At 34.8% G+C, this 22625-nt stretch overlaps 1 protein-coding gene across 5 annotated transcripts in view; it reads right to left on the reverse strand.

Moving 5' to 3' along the window:
* PDE1A (phosphodiesterase 1A) overlaps window positions 1-22625 on the reverse strand; it is a 151216-nt gene that overhangs the window by 57046 nt on the left and 71545 nt on the right. The window contains exon 1 of one of the 5 annotated variants that reach the window (XM_051787687.1): window positions 16386-17245. The exons of the other annotated variants lie outside the window; for them this stretch is intronic. Within the exon in view, the coding sequence (XP_051643647.1) occupies window positions 16386-16441 (56 nt within the window). The 5' untranslated portion in view covers window positions 16442-17245. Of the gene's footprint in view, window positions 1-16385; window positions 17246-22625 lie in introns of those variants that run through there. 5 annotated transcript variants of the gene reach the window in all.

Consider the following 22625-nt stretch of genomic DNA (forward strand, 5'->3'; position numbering starts at 1 on the left):
GAGGGGCTATTTTATAAAAGAGAAAAATTGACTATTTGAACTGCTTTAAGGTACAAAGAAAATTGTATGCAGAATTAATGTTATATAACATTGAAAAAAGAAATTTGCATAGTAAAAAGGAACATTATTTCTCTCGGGTTACCTGAAAATTGCATCTTACAACTAGCAGCCCCAATTTTCAAGGGAGAAAGAGACATCTGCAATTAATAAAAGCAGTGGGTGGAGAACCATCTTCTGTCATCTTGGGTAAACATCACTTACAGTGCTGTGGTGTCCGTGCTTTTACAGGCTCCTGCCTCTCTTTAACAGTGCCATCTGTGAGGTTACCAGGACCTGTGTTTCCCTGGTCCTCACCTCTGTGCAGCTGATGCCAGTCCAACTGTGGGCAATAGGCTTTGAGGTCCACCCAGCAACACAGGAAAATCAGAGGTAACAAGGTTTTTGCTGGGAGATGAAGTAGCATGTTCCTGATTAACAATATCAAAATCACAACTCAGTTGTTCCCAATTTCCTCATTGCAATTCTCCCAAGCTTGAATTAAAGTTTTCCTAAATCTAATGTAACTTTCTGGGATTGTACTAAATTTACCGAGGATAGATTTGGTGATTTTATGTTATTTGAGAAAACTTCCTATGACAGTTTCTGTAACTATTAAAAAAAAAAAAAACATAGTTAAGGAGTCAGACATCAAAAATCACTTTTTGCAATGTCTTCACGAAAAACTGGTTTTTTCTATGGAATCAAGCAAAGTTCAATGAGACAAATTTTTGGAAATACTAAATAATTGTCTTAAACACAGGCTAAAATGACAACAAAGAAAGGTGCAGGGTAGAGGATTACTTAAGAAGAGAGATCTTAAAGTAGAGAGGCAGACTAGTTGGACAGTTTCAATCTCAGATTAAATTTAAAGGTTGCTGCCTCTGTTTCCAAGGGAAAATAAATTACTAGTGATCACTGCTATAAATGAGAGTCAAAGGTTCAGCTTATGAGCCTTCAAGAACAAGCAGAGGAAAATTCAGCCTGAAGTTAATTTCTGAACCTGAGAAAAAGACCATTTATCTGTTTTCTCCAAACTGTCTTTATTTGCCACGTCAGTCTCCCCACCACCAAGCACTGCAAAAATACAGCTTTCTAACTTGCACATCTGGACTTCACTTAAGACTGTTTTGGAAACTTTGTACAAAAACAAAGCTGGCTTTTGTCACAGATCCTATTAAAGGGGAAGTGAAATAAACTGTAAAAAGTAAATTGTAAACTAACCCTGCTTCCTACTATATTTTGAAATTAGTGAAAGTCACTGTTGAAGATGGGCAATGAATACACAGGTAACTCTTTGAAAGTAATAAACACATGCTAATGCTAATTAGAGAGAAATAGTTATTAATATTACTATTCAGCAATCACGATGCCAGTTAAAAAAATTATGTGTTGGTTAAATCAACTCCAAGTTGTAAATCATTAATCATTATGTTCCCATGAACTAGTTGAGAAAAGCCTAGTTGTGACAATCGTGACAATGTGTGAAAACGTTTAAGAGCAGAAAAAAAAAATTACTTTCTGTAAACAAGTGTTTCATGTTCTGTTTGGACTATTTAATATTGAATAATAAAATAAAGTGGATAATTGTAAACGTTATTATAAAAGTTATTTGGCTCTCTAAATGAACATTACAAGGTAAAAATGGGATGATATGTAATGTGAAATTAAAATTAAAGAGGAGAGTAACCATATTCTGACAATATGATGAATTAATTTAAATACCACTAGTTTTTCAAAACTTTGGGGAAGAGGAGAATTTTCCTCTAAAACTATTTAGAATTAAAACCAGAAACCAGTTTTGCTACCAGTAGTGATTCTTTTAATAATCAGTTGAATAATTTTCACCTGTAGAAAGCACTCCTCACCCAGCAGTTCCTCAGCTTTCAAAGGCAGACGTTACGTCCTCATTTAAACACGAACACTCAAAAAAAAGGACAATTCCACCAATTGTTTTGCATACCTACATACTTGAGATTTAGGAAAGTATTAGCTCAGTTGGTTAGAGCCTGGTGCTGATAACGTCAAGGTTGTGGGTTCCATCCCTCTATGGGCCATTCACTTAAGAGTTGAACTCAGTGATGCCTGTGGGTCCCTTACAACTTAGAATATTCTGTGATTTGAATATGAAGAAATTCAAAATGGGAACAGCAAATCCTAATCTTGGAAAAAGTCCTAGCAAATTAAACATACCACTATTCACTTGAATTCTAAAATTCCCCACATGAATTGCCCAAAATCCATTTTTTTTTTAATGCGAATCGGTATCATTTGTATTTTACACTTTTCTATTAAGAACATGCATATATAAAATAAATCTTTACCTAAACACAGCATTCCCTCCAACAAATACTTTAAAACAATGTAAATAAGGAATAAAAAAATGTAGTAAGAAAAATCAACCATGCACAAAGTCCATGCTCTCACTTTTTCAAGTAAAAAATTAAATATACAGATTACAAAAAATCTTTGATTATTCTTGTGTTTTCTGCAAGATGGAAGAAAATACTGATTATGAAAAATTCCAAATACAGTTGTATTTGGAATATGGCTATAAAACACTAGACTTGATCACACAAATGGATGAGAGATACTTGAAAAACATACATAATATGGTAGTAAAGATTCAGGACTGTTCTCATTGGGTTGCCACTCCTGTTTCCCTGCTCCTACCTGCAGTTACCAAGTGGCCAACTGTCATGGCTTCAAAATGGCTAACCTTTACTCCAAGGTTTTTTACATTATGGTAGGGGAAAACGAGCTCATTTAGGGACATTTTGCCAGGCAAGACAAGGCCAGCATATCAGTGGGGAGTAAGGGTTAGAACTGACAGCTCTTGACTCAGATCTTGATGTGTGTTTTACTTCTCTGAAATCATAAAAAATGCAGTTACCTAATATTTCTTCTAATTAGAGGTGCTCTCAATAAATTCTGATACTGAGAAGTGCAAGATATATCACATTTTCAGTGCTAGAAATGTGTTTTATAAAATTACTTCTCAGTCGTTGCTGTGTCTGAGCATATGCACAGGAAGCCTTATGGCTGCTGAGGGCTTCATGAATCACATGTATTTCATGATTATTTTAAGCCTATGAGTGGTACAGGCTGATCTGCAATTATGATTCAGTCATTAGAAAATAAATATTGAATGTGCTGGTAATTCAGCCAACATTTTGATATACCAAAACTTCAATCTCATATTGAAGAATTAAAATACAAGTTGTGCAGCTATATAACAACACTGGAAATTACATTTTCTTAATGATAAAACTCTGCATTTTCATGGTGATAGAATTGCCTTGGTTGTTGAAATATTGATCATTTTTATGCAAGATGGAGTGGTTTTCCTTCAGGGAGGCATTCTCTAATAGGCATCAATTCATTTTACCTTACTTATCCTATAAATTTATTATTTACCAATCTAATACTGTATAAATATTATCCTTTGTGTCTCATTTAGTAACAGGTTCAAGTATGTATAAAACATTTAGTAAAAATTCATAAGTTTTCTTTAGCATCTAGCTAGAATCACAAAATGCCATGGAGTTTTACACAGTTTCCATGTGAAACCATAAATCCATCCAAGCTCTCCAGAGCATTTTTGAATTTTTGCATAATTCTCAACAAACCTAATCAAATAAATTGCAAATGCCTGAGAAGCCTTGACCTCATTAATACTAAAGGTCTTCTATTTGCAGGCCTGTAACGTTTCACCATCCTCCATCATCTCCACCTGCTGCTCTAGAGAGACATTCCAGAGAAGGAGGCTCACCTGGGATCCTGCTGCTGCTGCCCTTCCCTGTTGTTCCTCTTGCCTCCCCAAGTTACTCATCCTTCCCTGAAAGTAACTTTCACTATTAGATTTAATATATGTCATCATCATGAATTCTCACATGTGAATTTCTCTCACCTCCCTTTCTTCACACCCAAGCTGCAGAATGAAACCCATCTCAGGCAAGCTTTGAGTATCTTTCAAACTTCTCCCTCACTTCTACTAAAGAACCACCATCAATACTAATTTGGGTCCCCGTTCAACTTCTTTCCAGGTCAAAGCTTAATGAAAATCTTCAAACTTCAAATTCCTTAGTATGTACATACATTCAGATGTTTTATCTGTTTTCTGTTAGATCTAACGAGTAATCAACTAGTCTTTTCTTATCCTAAATTCTATGACTGTTTCTATTGCCTCAATGTCCATGTCCATTATCTGACATTCCCATTTCACAATCAATTCATGAAAGTAGAGACAAATAATAAAAATCTATAGGGCTGATTTATATATTGCAAATTATTATTCTAATGGCTTTCGCTGAATATTTAATTGGCATTTAATCTGATAGGTTCCCATGACTTCTATATACATTATTTAGAGTTCTAGCTAAAGCTATTTCATCTTGAATTTGCCAAATACTTCAAGATGTCTAAGTCTTCATCATAAACTAGCTGAATCCATTATCAACAACAAGCTGGGAAATAAAATGCAAACCCATAAATCATGCAGCAAAAATCATGCTTGAAGAAGATGGCAGACCTTCAGTATGTTTAACTTGTTGGAGCTAATGTGATAAGCACACAGAAAAAGGCACATAAGCCCTTATTTCCCATAGTTCCTTAAAAAGCTTTATTTTTCCTGCAAACAGCAGCTTTGAGCACTGTGATCGAAGAAGCTCCTAAAAGGCAGAATAGTCCCTTCACTCCTTGGGACTAGAAAATGTGGGTTGACAAATGCTGGTACTCATCCTTTGAAAACAGCATGTGAAGAGGTACAAAGTCCTTTTAGAAACTTTAAGAACAAGCTATCATAAAAAAGTCAACGGATGTTCTTTGATTTAAAAGTGCATTAACCAGAATTGATAACTTTGTACTGAAAATATTTTCTCTACTAATACTAAGAAAACATGTTGCTGTCATTGCTTTTGAAAGTCTCTTTGGTTCAATTTCTGCAGTTGATAAGGACAGAAGATTGGTAAGTGTTCAACACTAAAAATAATATCATTGCCCAGTGATCAAAGAATCAACTATGACAACATGAGTGTCCTTTCCTCTATTTGAAAAAGTCACACATGAGCAAAAAAACCAGGAATATTAAAATAACACCAGTTTGCTCCATTATTTCTCTGTGGAATCAAACTACAGTAAATACTATATAATCTGTATATAATTAACATTTTTGTTTTCCCAAGATAAAATTAGATCCAAGACAGAATTTCTTTGCTGCGTACCACAGTTCAACATACATAAATGTGGCCAAGCCTTAATATTTCTGGTAACTGTTAAATTAGTTTAATTAATAGTTACAGATTTTTTTGATGCATCAAGCTGTAGAATCTGTATCCTGGTAAGTAATCTGGATCCTCTGTGCTTATTTACAAACGATTTTTTTCTTTTTTCAAGAAGTTATTGCCCCCCTGGCCTCCTATCTGATAGTACATGTGCATGGGTAACAATGTCTTCAACCTGTACAGTCAAAACAATCTCATCTACCTTCAAGACACTTTACATTAGTTCAGCTGGACTCTCTACATGCAATTAGATTAGGGGCCATCCGATGAATCAGGGTAGTTGGTTCAGCTGGACTAACTGGTCAACATGACTACCAAGATAACTGTATTTGGATCCAAGCTGTAACTCATCATTTGATTCAGAAGTCCTACTTTTTCTACTTATAATTAAATTCTTGAAGTACTAGAGCATTAAAATTTTACTTTTAATATATAATCACACCTTCTAGATGGGATGACAGAGCAAATTTATCTTAAATTTTGTTTCTAATGTGTATCCTGGGTTCTGAGGAACAAAGTACAGGTTTGTATTTTGGGGATAAAACTGTGAAATGTAAAAAACCCAAATATTTGCATTATGAACTACTATAGACTATTGCACAAAATATTAAAATAATTTGTTATGTTAGTCTGCCTAAAATGTTGTAGAAAAAATACCATCACCTTAATTCAGATGTACTTTTACTGAATAATTAACATCTTCGAAAAATCTATTTTCACTAAAAGAAGTTTTGATTCAAAAGACAGAGCAAGACATAAATGCTTTAGCACAACAGCTGTAGTAATTACAGTACAATTTTGCTGTAAAATCATTACCATCTGAGTGGTTCTGAAGAAAGGATATAGTACATGTAATGTATATAACATTGTAAAACTATGAATAGGGTTTTTATTTAAAACCGCAATACTGCAATTAAAATGTAAAAAAAAAAAAATTAGGAGATGCTAGAATTCAGCACTCTATGTGTGAAACTAACTTCTGACATTTGGAATTGTTAAAAATAAATGTTCCGCTGAAGAATTGCCAAATAAAGTACTTCAAAGTAGGTCTTGGTAATAAGAAGTAGAACATTAGAGTAGCTTAAACACACTTGAGAACTGTAGAAATGTTTTAAAGAAGAAAGAATAAAGCAGGTGAACTTTTTCCTTATATTCTTTAAGAATGGTCATAAATAGGATGAGATGTAACATGGCTATTCTTATTGACACATGAGACCTTGATTTAGGATTTGTCTACACACGAAATTAAATTTGAGTTAAGGTGAGATAAGAAACTGAAATTCTCTGTCCTTGAATAGCTCCATCTTTGAATACTTCAGGATTAGTAGAAGTAAACAGAAAAAAAGTCCCCAAAGCTCATCGGGAAGAATATTTCCAAAAAAGTAATTCTTGAACAATATTATGTTAATTCCATTATCTAGCATATATGGTGTATATGCATATTGGTGTTCTGGAAACACTTGTGACAGGAATTGTAGCAAACCAAATAAAAAATCATTTGTAGTCAATGCTGGTATGTAGCTGCCATTTTCCTCAGCCTGTAAAGGGCCTGGCATGTCAATAATAGAGGGTTCAGGACTTTTAGGCCTGGGAAGATAAACTGGATTAGAGGTCATTTCTTAGTTGCTGCAGTTTTCTTTGCCATAACTCACCCTAAACATAAGAGTTTCTCCTACAAGGCTGCAAACTTTCTTGTAGAAAGAATGTTCTTTAATTAGTTATCACTCAGTACTAAGGACCGACATCATTGTACAAGTAGTGCTGCTAACTAGAGCATCAGATCCAGCATCCTATCCTAAGGCAAAGTACATGGATTGTGCCTTATAAAGCACCTCTCATATACTTTTGGGAAAAAAACAACAACCAACTTAAAATAGTTCTCAGAATTTCTGTCCAACACAACGGACATCTTTCTTAGTTGCTAAGTGATATGCTGCCCCATTACTTTCTAAAAAAGGCCCACACTGATCTCAAAATTAATCACATAACTAAATTCATTGGGTTATATTTAACTACTTGTGGAAATGCTTCAAAATGTTCTGTTTGTTATACACACAATACAAGAAAGTGATTTTAGCTGGGAAATTACTGGGCTTCTAGAAAGCATTTGTTTATAAGAAAACTTCAAACCCAGCTTCAATAGCATAAAATTCTGTCCTTGATGTCTGTCCCTTTCTAGGACTCAGAAATTAAAATCTGACTTCTTCAAAGTGATGACAGTACAACATCCCTAAATGTACTTCTGCAGGGATGTGAAATCCAGCCTGGAAAGTTCAGCTCTCTTATGGTCATGACTAACATAACTGCCAAATTTTGCTTCGTTTTTCATACGTCTACGGAATGAATCACTAGTCTTCAGTTTCTCTGCAAAGCCTTGACATTCCTTTCAAGAACCTGGCTACATTTTCCTTTCAAAATAGAAAACTAGTAAGTTCTTGATTCAATGTTACAAGATAATGTTTGTTGACACACTTACTGAGGAAGAACTCTGTGTGTATAAAAAAACAAAATAGGCAGTAAACCAGTTTGTTAGCAAGTGTAACTACATACTATGATTTGCTTGTCATATTCTCAAACAATACATTGTTTTGTTTTCTCTTGCTTTTCATATCCTTTACCGCAGCATATTTTTAATTGGAATTCTCAGTTTTGAAATCAAGTTATTCACTTTAATCTGAAGTAACATTCCTCAGAGAAGGAAGCCGGCAGTTCACCCACAGAAAACAAGCCAGTTTTATTACAGTAGTGAACAGTCCCAGCAGTGATCACAAGGGAGTGTTTACCTGAATAAAGACCACAGAGAAATTCTATAGCAAAGTATACAGCAGTTAAATTTCCTAAAATTAATGCAAATGAGAAAGTGTCTTGTTCAGTAGTCTCCTACCAATATATTGCTTTCACCTGCAGATATCAACATGATGTCTTGAATATGCAATGCAGGATATTCTTGAATGGATAATGGAGAAAGGGAGACTAAGTGCAATGCTAATTAACAGTTTAGTTCTGGAGAATGTGGTTTTGCATGTATGCCTTAATCAAGCAAACCTCAAAAATAAGAGCTCAGAGTTAATGAGAGTGTTTACAGCCTCTTTGATTGTGATCATTGGCATAAAAGGTCTCTAAGATTTTATTGCCGTAACAGATTGAGAATAGTCATGTCAGAGCACAATTTCACTCTGGAAAGATAATGTGCAAATGACAATGAATCAGATGGATATCACCTTTTTGGGCAGCCAACACCCTCTCCTAGTTCAGCAAATGACAGCAACTGCTGAAGACTGTCTCTGTGCTTATATGGCTTGAACAGCAGCGTAAGGACCCTGGCTGGCTATCTGCTCTGCAGTGTTCAATAACACTCCATTTGACCATACTAGGAAGTGAGCCTTCTAAGCCATTTTATATATATCCCAGCTCATTATTTCTGTGGGTTTTGAGGTTTTCTTAATGCCATATTTCATGATTATTGATGACTAAAAGTTCAATTGTAAGCACTTGTGGACTCTATACGATATTTGAATTTATTTAAAGATTCATGGACATAATTCAGAAAACCGTTCGAGAGATTTCAGCATCAACATTATCCAGAGATTTCCATTTTGTGAAGTAACACAAAGAAAGAGGAAAAAAACCCCACATTTCTTACCATTGAGAGGATACACCTAAAAAAAATACAGAAAAGAAAATCAATTGCAAAACACTCAAATGAAAGGTAATTGAAAACATAGCTGAAAACTTTGGTCCAGCTTATTAAAAACTTGGTAGTGCTGAAGTTATTAAAAGTAATTTCATCTATTAAAAAAATATATACACATTGAAGTAAAAAGGGCACACTCCCCATGATGTTGGGGAATAAGACCAAGCAATGAAGAAATCTAAATCTATCTTTTTAACGTATAAGGCAAATGCAAAAGTTGTTAAAATTTGGATTTCCTTCCTTTTTAGAAAACCTGTGATGAAATGCCTGATTGATTAACTGGGAACATGCAAGAAAGTTAGGTAAAACATCTCCTCTAAAATAAAAAGCCGAGGAACATGAATGAAATGTGAACAAGACAGAGTATAGACACTGACATTTAATACAGTAACTACACTAATACTTCATATTTTTATGAAGAAACTTGCTCAAGGCTCAGTAACATTCAATTAAAGTGAGATATGCAGGAATAGCTAACAGTAACAAAAAAGCAGGCATATGTGCACCCAAAATAAAAAGATACAATCCATGGCTTAACTGTTCGGAGAACAAAGCAGTATAAGTAGTTTGTATAATTAATCTTCAGTTTTTATTATCTTTGAATTTTGCTGCCTGACAAATGTGATTCTAACTCTGCATATATCAGAATAGATCTTAAAAACCTGCTAATGTTCTACTCGTGGATACACATTAATGTATTTTAAATGAAGAAAAAATGTAAGTAAAAAGCAACATAATAATTTTCCTCCTGTAGATTCTAGATCAGGTATTAAAGCAAGGCATTGGTATTATGGTGAATTGGATTTAATGTGCAGTTAATCCAGGGAGTAATTTAAAGTATGCTTTGCCACAAAATACCTGTTTTTTACTCTTGTTTTCAAAATGCACTAGTATTTAAATACTTGATTAGGCTTTTCATTCACTGTGATTCTTATTGTGAGGTCACATCAGCTGTATTTAGTTTAAATTTTAATCCAGAATAGTTAACCTCAGACTCTTCTCTGGAAAACCTTTACTAAAGTTCAAATGGGAGGATCATTAAATGAACACAAAACAGCAGAGTAAGATATTCTTACAGAACAAAGAAATAAACCTTACCAAAATGATCTCATGAAATGACAACAATAACTCTCAAAGAGGATTCATCAAAATAAAATCTATTTTGTGTTAATAGAGTTGGAGTTGCTTACTCAATCACAGGTATTCTGCTAGATTCTGATCTATTGAAACAGAGATCTTGGCACCTGCACCACAAATATGATTACAGAAATGACATTAAAATTTACTAAACTTTCACAACTTCATTTATACTATCTAGTTGTCTGACATGGATTGAAATTATTTTTGCAGTAGGAGGAATTAATTAATTTCATTCAGAGGCAGAATAGCTTGACACGCAGATACATATTTGATTATACTTGATGTGAGCCCCCCAAATCTGACAACATACAATTTAATCATAGGAATAATTCCTTTGAGAGAAGGATTTCTGGCTTTTACTCCAGTGACTTACCTCCTCTTATCACACCAGACTATCCTAACATTTTAAGGCTGAAAATCCAGGCTGTGATTCTTTTCCATTAATAATTACCTTAACCTCACAAGTCTAGCTGCATTGTGCTCCTAGAGTCCCTTTTCTTCAGAAGCCTATGAAAGCTGCCAAGCTAAGAGATGCAATTTTTTTTTTAAACACCAGTACTCAGTGTTTCATTTATCTCAAGGATACATAAATACAAGCGCAAAGATTACAGCAATAAAACCTATACCTTTTAATCTGCTTTACCATTCATCTTTCCATTCATTTCCAGCTGCCTCCAGCTCTGACCAAGCATAGGCACTTCTCTGCTCTCTCCACCTGTTCCTGTAATGGCTCATGGATGCCCACCATCCACTTTCATGTTCTAGTTGTGCTCTTTAACCTCTTTAGCATTCCCTCTAATCTTAGCGCCAGGCATGTGAAATACAAACTTTGCCCCCATAGGCTTCCTTCACTTAGGTCCCTTGACACTTGTGCTCTAAATTGAGCCTGATCCTTTCTGGTTTTATTTCTTGATGTTTGGTTGAGGGGTTTTTTTCCTGCCATTCAACTCCCTTCACTCAAACAGGCATGCCAAAAAGGTGAACTGAGGACTACCATCATTAGGAGGTGGAACTCTCCCTCACCTTGCCTTTCATCTACAAAATATACTACCCATAGCTGTATAGCTCCCATTGTGAAGAATTTTATTAATGCACAGCTGCAGTTTAAGTTTAGAATGCACCATTTGATCAAACTTTTTCAAAGGTTTACCTGTAATGCTAGGAAAGAAACACACTTGCAAGTATATAGCAGTCAAGTCACTAGGCTAGGCAGCTTCCTACAGATTTGTCTTATGAGTCCTATTCTAATGATGATGCAGGTATTCATTTTCAACATTTAATTGATGCAAAACAAGTAAAGATGAATCTCCCTTTGTACTGTAAGACTGAAGGCAACTGTTTCCTAATCCCAATCACTCTACAATATAATGCTGATGTCAATAATAGTGTTAGTCATCACACATTAGAATTTTAGGTGGCATGAATCTCACAGAACACAGAGGAGTTACATTAGTTTAAAGAGCACATATGTTTTCCAATGTTTTGGTATAATGGCACGAAAAAACAAAATGAGTGTTTTCTAAGTGAAGAGTATCTGCATTGATTTTTATTTTTTTTTTAGTTCACCATATATTCAAAATTTCATTACAAAGCCATTGAACAACTTCAGTTATGAAGACAGAGTAATTTGGAAATACACGAATACCTCATACATGTAATAAAAATGCATGGATTAACAGTTCACGAAGGATATTTTACTGCTGTCACCAGTGATGCACAATTCATGCTTTAAATGCACTTAGTTCATTTGCAATGCTCTTCAGAAACATTTCAGTCCTGAAAAATTCTAAGGCAGCTGAGCCAAGCAACTGGTGTCAGCAAGGTAGGACTCTGGGACTTGCAAGACACAACAGCTCTCCCACGCACAGAAGGATTCATTACACAAGTATTTCTCAAACAACATGACTACCAAGCTGTCTCTTACTATATCCATAGCTACATATCCTGGAACTTGTGACTTAGCCCTAAACTTCGTTGGGAAGAACCTTTCCTTCCCTCATCCTTTCATCTTGTTATATACCAAGAATCAGCTTGATGAAGATAGTTGGTTTCTGTTGAAATGTTTGGTAGCCTCTTCCAAGCTCCAAATTATAAATTTGGCACATGCCAGAATGATTTTAAAATTACATTAAGTATTCTAAAAGGAAAACACATAACTTCTAAAAAAAATAATTATTTGATTTTGCAAGCTTTTTATGCATGCTTCATTAAACTCCAACAGATTTCTACTAGCAGAAGGCTTAAAAATTATTTTAAACTACCAGTTTTAGGTGTCTTAAGAAACAATCCAAATTTTCCTTTCATTGGTAGTGGAATAAATGCTACCTTAAGCCTCAATGTGTTTTTCGGTAGCAGCCCTTATAACACTGTAAATTTAACACATGCTAGGCCTTGATGTGCTTTGGAAATTATAATTACTTTTTCTTCAGATTTTCTCCAGTGTTTTCTTGTGATAAATAAGGTTGGGTTTGAGTTGCCTTTCTCAATCTTGTCAGCACTTCCCAGTCCCACATTTGTAGAAGTGTGGCACTCTTCCAAAACATATTGTCTCATAAATCTTATTAAACAGAAAAATCTTTAAACAGTATTTTGCAGACCTACATCAGTGAATGAACATGGAAACTTTTCTTATATAAATAGTATTATAGGAACTCCATAAAAGTCAGTTAGGAGGTTTTTCAGACCTTTTAGAGATTTTTAATTTTAAAAAGAAACTAAGATAAATATGTCATGATAATCCTGTTCACGATGCTTACAGATTCTCTATTTATTAGACCTGTCATTGCATTTAACTAGCTGCTCACAATAATTAAAGAGATAAACCCTGCTGTAAAATGGATTAATGGTATTGCATTCTCTCTATTAATAAAAATAAAGTCCCAGCAGTTCCTTTACTGTTTGATTAGACAGTATAATTATGTGGTCTGTAAGCTCATTTACAACATCCTCCTATAGAACTGGACTGTTTTTATTTAGGTTTTAGATTTAGCTATCCTTCTAAAATTTAAAATAAGAATGTCTAATTTTGCAATAATGTTGCAGACGTTCTCCTAAAGTCCCAAATTCTATTACATATTCAGATTTAACATAATCTCAATATTTCACATTTATGTTTACAATTAATGCCATAGGCATCCATATCACTTCATACAGAAAACAAAAGCACAAAAGTTTTGCAGACCTTTCAATATATCCCAGGAAGAAAACAAAAAAGCTATTTCCAAACAATGTAGATTTTATTAAGTAGGCTATGAGTGTGGATGTTTTTCTCAAGCAAAATTTCACTGGAAATTGTACAGTATCAGAAAACCTTTTGGGTATGAATAATGGGCATTTTCTTATGAAAAGCAAGCCTGCATTTTGCCAAAAAGCTTTTATCAGTAGAGCACAGAACAGTGGAAGCATTATGCTGTCACATTACTTTTTTCTGAATGTTCAGAGCGGTACATGACAGAACAGCTTTATGTTTTCAGCAGTTGATTCTCACATGCATCATCTGATAAGGATCATCTGATAAGAACTGTTCTGTTGCTCTGCATCAGCAAGTACACTAGACCTCTGCTTAGCTGACGTAACTATAGATCAGCCAATTCCTGAAGGCCTGTTTTATCAGGGGAACTCTCAGCAGCCCAACAACAAACCATACTCTGATCCTAGTTCCTAGTCTTAACGATTTTTGAATCTGCTTCACTCATGGACTCTCAGAGTAGGACACCAGAATGGAACAAGGATACCCAACTATGAAAATAAGCATTTTAACTTGTGATTCTGCCCTTTCTTTGTGTGCGTAATTAAGGCAATTAACTCATTTTTTTCAGAAAGGAGCAGGTAATAAAGCACTGACAGAGAAGGAGGAACAAAAATCATATATGTAAAAATTCTCAAGAAAAATAAATGAACCTATTAAGTTCCTAATTATGTTCTAATCAATAAATTATTATCAACATTATTTTAAATCACTGTGAACATGTCTTCAGCTCCAACAAAGGGTGGCAAATTCCATATTTTTTAAGATCAGACCACCTAGTAAGAGCTATTTGCACATAAATATATGTATTATAACTATAATATCTAAGCTAGCTCCACTTTCAAGAGAAAAGAATAATTACCTACTTATATCAATAGATTTGAAATTTAATCTAGTGATCCAGTTGACTCTATGGAGCCAGCTAGACCAGACAGAAAATTGCCATCTCAGAACAGGAGAGATGTCTTGTGCAGGACACTTTTGTCTTCTACAAAAGTACCTGATCTAAAGATTTGCTCACTGCAATAGATTGGGATTTCTGCATTTTATACCTCTTTCTCAGAACTACAATAAATATTACTTATTATATTTAGCAAGTATTATTTCCATACTAACAATGTAGGTTTAGAAGTCAAGCTTTCTAGATCAGATGACTGGATGGATTAAAAAAAGACAAAGCTTCTGGAGAACTGGAGCATATTGTGTCTACGAGATAGAAGATGTAAAGGTTCCTGAAGGCAGAATGTAGATTTTTGTTATTGTTTTGTTCAGTCATTTTCTGACTGAATGATAGAAAATTTCAGCTTCAGTTCTTTGTCTTTCAGGAGGCACACATCAATTGAAAATATCTATAAATGTCAGAAAGAAACACTGCTTGAACATTAAACTGCTTGAAGAATCATACCTCAAAAGGTCCCTTGAACTTTAACCTGTCTATCAATACAGATAGCTGGCCATTGGTACCAGCTGGAGAGCTCACAAACCTGAAAATGTCTGGGACCTGTTCAACCAAAAAAAAAAAACATGAAGAAAACTACTGCCACAGTAAAAGAATAATTTTATTTTCATGCCTTTTGTTTGAGATGTATTTCTACATATTACTGTACAGGACACACTTCCAAGGAATTGCATATACCTGGTGTACTGGAGGAATTGGCTTCCTCCCATTGACCCAACAAACAGTGCCAGATGTCACTCTGCTGCCTGTGTGCTTTCTCAAATGAGGTCAAGGGAAAGGAGCCAACCTACAGAGCAATTCAGTCTATCTTCATATTGGAAGTTTGGCATACATTTCAGCTCTGATATTATGTTAAAAGAAAACCTTATACAAGACTTGGAAAAGTATTAAAAAATGGGTAATCAACCATAGAAATGGGGGGAAAAAAGAGCAGCATTGATAATAAAGCTATTATGTACCACAACTGCTACCAATGCCCATCTCAAGCAAGGAAATGGATAAATAATAACAGAAAGGTCCCTCTTATACTGATTTTGCTCTAAACTCTCAGCATTTAAAGCCATGCAAACAGTTCAAAGTGCAACATTTGTATGTTTGAAAGTCATCTCATTGGAAATGCTTTATGTCTGTTTTTCTGTCTTGTTCTCTAAAATAGAAGAAAAAGCAATATAGGCACAGAAATATGGAGGGGATTACAAGTCGATTAAATGTACACAGAGTACAATAAAAGAGATAGATTTTCCATTTCCAACAGCCAAAAAACCAAATCAACTTCTTAAAAAAGCTGCTTAAGTCATCTGTGAAGCTTTCTATATAGTAAAGAATTGAATTATGGTTTCCTGTTCCGTTATTTGTTGTCTTTGGTCACTACCCAGGTGCATGGAAAAGTTTTCAAAGCAATGTTTATCCCTGAAAAAGAAAATTCTTGATAGTTACAAACTGGCTAGCTCCTTTAGAAGGAAGAAGAGGATTTGTTTAATGTGGTTCTGGCACACAAAACATAAATCTGGTCTCAGAAATAAATGCTACATATTCTAATCCTTTGCTTCTTTCACAAATTATATGCTGCCAGAATTGACAGAAGATTTTACAATCCCCAAAATGCAACACCTTCTGTGTAAAAATATACATCCTCATTTTCAGTTATCAGCTTTAGAAGTTGTGTGGCTTTGCTTCTTTAGTACTGTGAACAAGACAAATTCTGAATGGCATGCCATTTATTAAAGTCCCTGTCAAGAACAGCATCTGCATAGCCAGAATGTGAGGCTGGAGACCTCAGTTATGTACATTTTACCCACAACAGTAAGCAATTACGGGTACAAGCAGTTCCATTAGCATCCAGAGGAAGACAATGTAAATACAGATTTGTACAACTTGGCCTCAGAACAAAACAAAAACAAAAACGGGAACGTAGTTTCTGATCGGTCATTGTATATATTAAATACACATTATGCCCAGAAACAGCAGGCTCAAATCAGTTATCTAAGACAGGCATCCTGCGCCATTGGATGCCCTGGAGTATCTCACCTGATCGCCAGCTGCTGCTCCAGGAGAGCACAGGTGTCCTGATGGTCCTGTGTCATATCTGCCAGCCCTGGGTGGATGTCTCAGGCACCCTTAGGTGTCTCAAATGGCACTAGATATTTGTATTCAAGTGACTGATGTAAGCCTAGCCTGCCAATTCTTTACAGGTAAAGCAGACAGAAGATATTCAGTTCAGAAATCACTGAAATCTACTCAAAGATAAACAGGAGAAGGGTTACATTTCTTCAGAGACAGAGAGTGTGTGGGATGGTGCTACTGCTGCAGTATGACATAAAAAGCCTGGTCTCGTACGTGTGTTGTAAGGAGAACAGAAAAAAGAGAGAAAGCCAGAGGGACAGAGACAGAGAAAGCACACATATACTGCAGTCTTCTGAGATATTTTGTATGATTTTTCACCTTTTGTGACTGATTATAACCTGGTTTAGCAAAGGAGGCCTCATCATTTACTACTGTGCCCAGATTTTACCTCACTTCTCAGTCAAGCGTGACACCTAAGTAACATTCATAGGAAAGCAACAGACACTCTTAACACCACCGTTTTTTACACCACCAGAATGGTATTAAAGGAGCACAGATTAAATCCCCTTCCACTGCTGGGTAAATGATGTACTGGCCATAACATAAATGGGAACTAAATCACTCAGGTACAATGTATGGTAATATTTTTGTTGTTCTCCTTTGAGGTCAACTATGTTCTGCAGTCCTAGCTTGGACTCTATCCTCCTAATCCAATTTATTAGTCACTAGATCTGACTACCAGGTTACCCAGGGAACATGTGAATGCTCCAGTGTAAGAATATTCCTCCTCCCCTTTCCTGTCTCCCAGCACTAAATCTTCCTAGTCGCTTCCCTTGCCCTTCCAAACCGAGGACACACTGTGGTTCCCTGGGGAGAGGCTGGCTGAGATGTTTTTTCTCATTCAGCTGTATGAGCTGGTACCTGCACCCAGCAAACAGGACTGACATTGCTGCTTATACAAATGAAGCTGGAATTCAGTCTCTCACCTCTCTTTCTCATGGCATCAGCTCATTCGACCCTAAAGTCCCTTCAGATAATATCCAAATATTTTTATGTGAGGACAGAAAAGGAGCTAAAGAACAAACTTGTTTAAATCTGATGGTTATCTTAAAGACAATTTTCAGAAATGAGCTAATAATAAAAAGCTAGATAAAATTATAATATCTTAAAAGATAGTTTATCAGCATATCCCATTTAAAAAACCCAAACACAATAATGAAAAAATAGTTTATCATGATCAATAACAATTTTTAAGCTCTACAATTCTATGTGAGGTCTAAAGCATTTAATTTACAAAACAAGAATCTATTTAGAGAGTTCAAATTGTACAAGTAAGATGGATACTGGACATTTGAGACATATATATTTTTATATTAACCTAACACTTATAGTTGGAGAAAAAGAATCAGCACCTGACAAGAAACAGCTGAATTATCATTTAAATGGCTAAATACCATAATTCTGACTTAGTGAATCTGCATCTGCATTCCCACTCTAACTAGGACCACATGGAGTTCAAAAAGTCTGTCTGAGAGGAGATACCCATATTAACTTCCTTAATTACAGTTTCAATTATACAAAAGTACAGACTATAATTAAGGTATGATATACCACAGGGCAATAAGAGGAGCTTATTAAACCAATCACAGTAACTTTCCTAGGCAGATTCTGTACGTAGATTTTACAGCCACCTCAACAGTCTCTCTGCTATTTGTCATGATCATAGTACAAATACTATCCTTAAAGGGATCAGTAATAATTATGACCTTTCCATTTAAAGAGGTTCTGAAAATCATTAGAAATGTATGAACACCATTATGCAGGCATGAATGGACTCAGGGCCATTGCACACAACATCCTTATACATAAAGTCTTAGTATCTTTTTCTTTTTTAAAGAAAACACAATTTGTTAACACAATTTCACTTCATCTACTACAAACTAGAAAACTAATCTGTTCAGGCTGTGGAAAACATCTGTCATATGTATGCAAGTAATTAATGTAGTAGCTCTATATGTCCACACAGAGCCATTATTCTGGTTTTGAGATTCTCATCAAAGAAGATGGCAGTTCTGTTCTTTTACCTCTTTTCATTCAACACTGTAAAAAATGAGACACAACCATCTTACACTGCTTTAGAGAGCATCCAGCTACTACAAGTTCTTTGATTTGTTTCTGGCCTATGGCATGACTATTGCCATATAGAAGTTTTCTCCTAAAAAGTCATTATAAAATTAATATAAATAAACAATTCCTGCTATCTTTATACAACCTATTCCACTAAAATTAGACTACTCGCTTTATATTTTAGGAAACCATCAAAACACATAAAGAGACAATAAGACGGGTCAAAAAAATGGCCTGGCAATAACTGAGACACTTGTTTCAGCTCTTTTAAAATCCCAGTGACCTTCTGATACTTCTTACCCACTGAAATACCACAGAAGTACCACTGGCCCCACACAGCACAGCATCTGGGGTAGCTGCACAGAAAAGACCAGAACACGGCTGTCCCAGAAAAAATTGTTCAGCCTGCACTTCTGAGAACACTGGCATTGGCTCTGGTGCAAACCTATAATTGTAATATTTACAATTTTCCAAAGGAAAGAAGTCCTATCTGTTAAATCAGAAAGCCTCATTTGTGAACAATGGAAAATACTACTAAACTGTACTTTTCAAATAATGCCAGCTATTTTGCTGTAGAATTGCACAGCATACCATAACACGTCACTGAAGCCTAAAATAGAATCTTCCCAGAAACCCAAGTGCCCCATAATACTAATTTTAAGAGATTCCAAAGTTATTCCAAGCAAATGGTTTTATCTAAATTTGGCTATTAACCCCTATAGTCAAACTAAATTTGAAAAACATTGTATGTTTGCAGTAAACATAAGAAACAACATGGAATAATTTGTTTTCTCTGTGCATCACATGAGCTGTATCTCACTGTATGTCAGCTAAAAGGTAGAGCTAAAGGTTAAAAAGATATTCTTTTCTTCTCTTGTGATTCTACATTGGCACAAAACTCTCAATAACTATACAAACCCTTATCACTAAATGATCTCTGAAAAAGATTCTCCATAGAAATATATCTCTGAGAGGTTAAAAAGCCAATTGTCAGTCACATAAGATCAAAGGGCTCGTTCAGGGCTCATCTACCAGTCCAGTATATTCATTTTATATGTTTTGCTTATGTACTTGATTCTGCACTTCACTACTGGCATTAGTGAAATTTTATCATAATAACAGGTACAAAAAGAAATAGAAATAAAAGACAGGGGAAAAAAACAGGTGCATCAGCAGAGGAGCATAATAGTAGTAAAAATGTATGAAAGTTCCTATGACTTTTCCTATTTTCTAAGAAAAAACTGAAAAGATCAAAGACTCATCTCAATGTTTCCTGAGACAGGAGTAACTGCCACTGCTTAGTTAATAGTAATAACTGTTCTGCCACCTTCTACATAGTTTCTGCTGAGAGATGCATTTATTCATTTACTATGGCTGAGACTGTTGGATTGTCTAGAAGACTGTTCAATTCAGTTGGGACAGGGCAGCTGCAAAGGCCTTAGAGTGCTGAATTCTCATGATTCCTCACAGAGGAATTCCCTTAAGGTCAGGGACAGTCATACCCTGCACATTCCCCAGCCAGAAGAATTTCATAACAGGAAGGTAAGATACGAAAAATTATGTTGGGAACAAGAGAAAAAAACCTAATGTCCATATCTTGTATTTGCTAAGCAAGGACATTCAGTGCAAGGGAAATTTTTATCCTTCTTGTCTTCGCATCATGCAATATTTATCAATTTGAACAAGGAGAGGTTGTGACATTAAAACTATGAATCTGACTGATGATTTTCAAATAGGAAGACATAAACCTGTTTTGTGTTTGGTTTCAATTTAGAAAGTATTTATGTGAATGTGAAAAACAGAGATAAAAATATGGTGATTTTAGGTTACTTAGCACTTTTAGAAATAGTCTATATTTTTACAGGAATGTCAAATCTGATTTCTGAATTTTCCAAAATCAAAAGTAAGTTTGGACTTAAAAGATGGTTTAAAAAAAAAAAAAAGGCAAGCACATGCTCATATAGGAAACATATGCTATATGAAAGAAACCATTTTGTTGAAAACTTTCATAAAAATAGAAATCTAAGAAATGGTTTGAAAGAAACACATTTAGACGAAATCTGTAATTTATCACATATCATTTAGAGTTACAAGTAAAAGGCTCAACAGAATCAGCAACAAGCTATTTGATCTCCTTTTATAACCTACATGTTCTGCTCTGTCATCACCCTAAAAATGTCACCTTGGAAAGGGTTACTTTATTGTCAATATAATATGAAAAATGAAAATCTTTTAAAAATTTTACAGAATTCTACCAATTTCATATCCCCGGGTAAAAAAAGTAAGAGGTTTTTTTTAACTTTCTGCAATTTCACAGAATCACAGAATATTCTGGGTTGGAAAGGACCCACAAGGACCATTGAGGCTAACTCTTAAGTGAATGGCCCTTACCGGGGATAGAACTCATGACCTTGGCTTTACTAGCACCAAGTTTTAACCAACTGATCTAATTGCAGGGTCAATTAAAAGCTTCTATACCTACTTGCCTTATGTATTCAGTCTTGAGCAAAATGCATCAATGCATATAAATGTAGTATTTATATGCATATCACATTTTATAATGAATACATGATTAAGAGTTTCTTTGTTAAATATATATGAACAGTAGTTTATCTAAGCTTTCCTAATCTCTTTTCCTTTTAATTGTTGGACACTTAAAAATAAAAATTTATCCACTAGAAGTGGTCGAATTCCAAGGTATCCAATCAAAGCAAGGAGTAACTTAAGTATAAACCTGTTGGTCAGAGATGCATGAATCACTATGATAATTTATGACAATGTATTTAATTTTTTGTGAGTTGACTTCTTCATTTTTGTAAATATGGATTATTGGCATAAAAATTAGCTGTGCTAAAATGTTAAGACACAATGCAGAAGAGCCTGGTAATGTGGGGTTGTATTTAGTAGAAAATATTATATTTTCATAACACTTTCTATCCAAGGATATTGTGACATTTTATAAACAAGCTGAAACTTTCACAACAAATTTTATCTCTGATCTACAAATAGGGATACTGAGGAATATGAGAAGAGAGGTACCAGGGGTCATGGGAAATAGGACACAACTTTCTTGGCTCACAGGCTTATTTTTGCCACTCTGTGCCTTGTGTTTCTCCTGTCTGCTGAAAAACCAGCAGGTAGTTACATCACCCAAAACTACAGCCTCCAGACACCACAGTGACTGACCACTGAAAACCACCAGCCTGGCCAAACCTAACTTTTAAACAAAGCTCAAAATGTTTCCTACAAGTTCCAGTCCTGATGTTTGCATTTTAGCCTTTAAATCATCATTCTACAGTACTCTCTATTTTGTTTAGTATGGTTGTACTACTCTCTAACTTAAAAAAACATAAATAACAGTTTCAGATGAGTTGATTGCTCCAAATCTATGAGATGGTTAAATGAGAATAAAGAGCTAATTTAAAATGCCACAAGACATTGCAAAATGCAAATATTTCATTATTTAGGAAGTTACATAATTTACGTATTTTCTTTCCTTTCCCAATAGCTCAGGTAAATGACAAAAACTGGTCATTTTTTAACTGTTACAATACAATGGATCCATATTTGCAGGGAACTAACTTATTTGCTGAAAGAAGAAACCACCATACTAATATTAGTTATGACAAAAATGAGAAAAAAGGTTGAAATTTTGAGTAAGGCACTTGATTGTAGCCATTATTCACCCCAAAAGGGTATTGCTTAATGCAGATTTCTTCCAGTGAAATCAAAGATCAATGAACATAGAAAGTGCACCCACTTGCAAAAAAATTGTCATTTTTGCTTTGACTTTGCTCATTGTCTTTTTGCTTTTCTATAAAATGCAGTAGTACAAGTAGCTCAAGTAAGAAAATTTGTTACTCAATGCAAAGAAATTTGAAGGATATCAAATGTATATGTCAATAATCTTATTGGAAACAGTGGTATATTTTCATTCAATATATTCATAATATTGAATAATCTACCATAAATCTACTAAGTCAGTCTTTCACTGTAAGAAAAATACCTTCACCATCTTTCCTAATTCTTAAATTAAAGCTAGATGATACTAGAGTGCCAAAATACATAATCAGTATG

Source organism: Manacus candei, unplaced genomic scaffold, assembly GCF_025592945.1.
Source record: "Manacus candei isolate 608988 ecotype Guabito, Panama unplaced genomic scaffold, ASM2559294v1 h1tg000023l, whole genome shotgun sequence".
In the NCBI taxonomy this organism is placed as follows: domain Eukaryota; kingdom Metazoa; phylum Chordata; class Aves; order Passeriformes; family Pipridae; genus Manacus; species Manacus candei.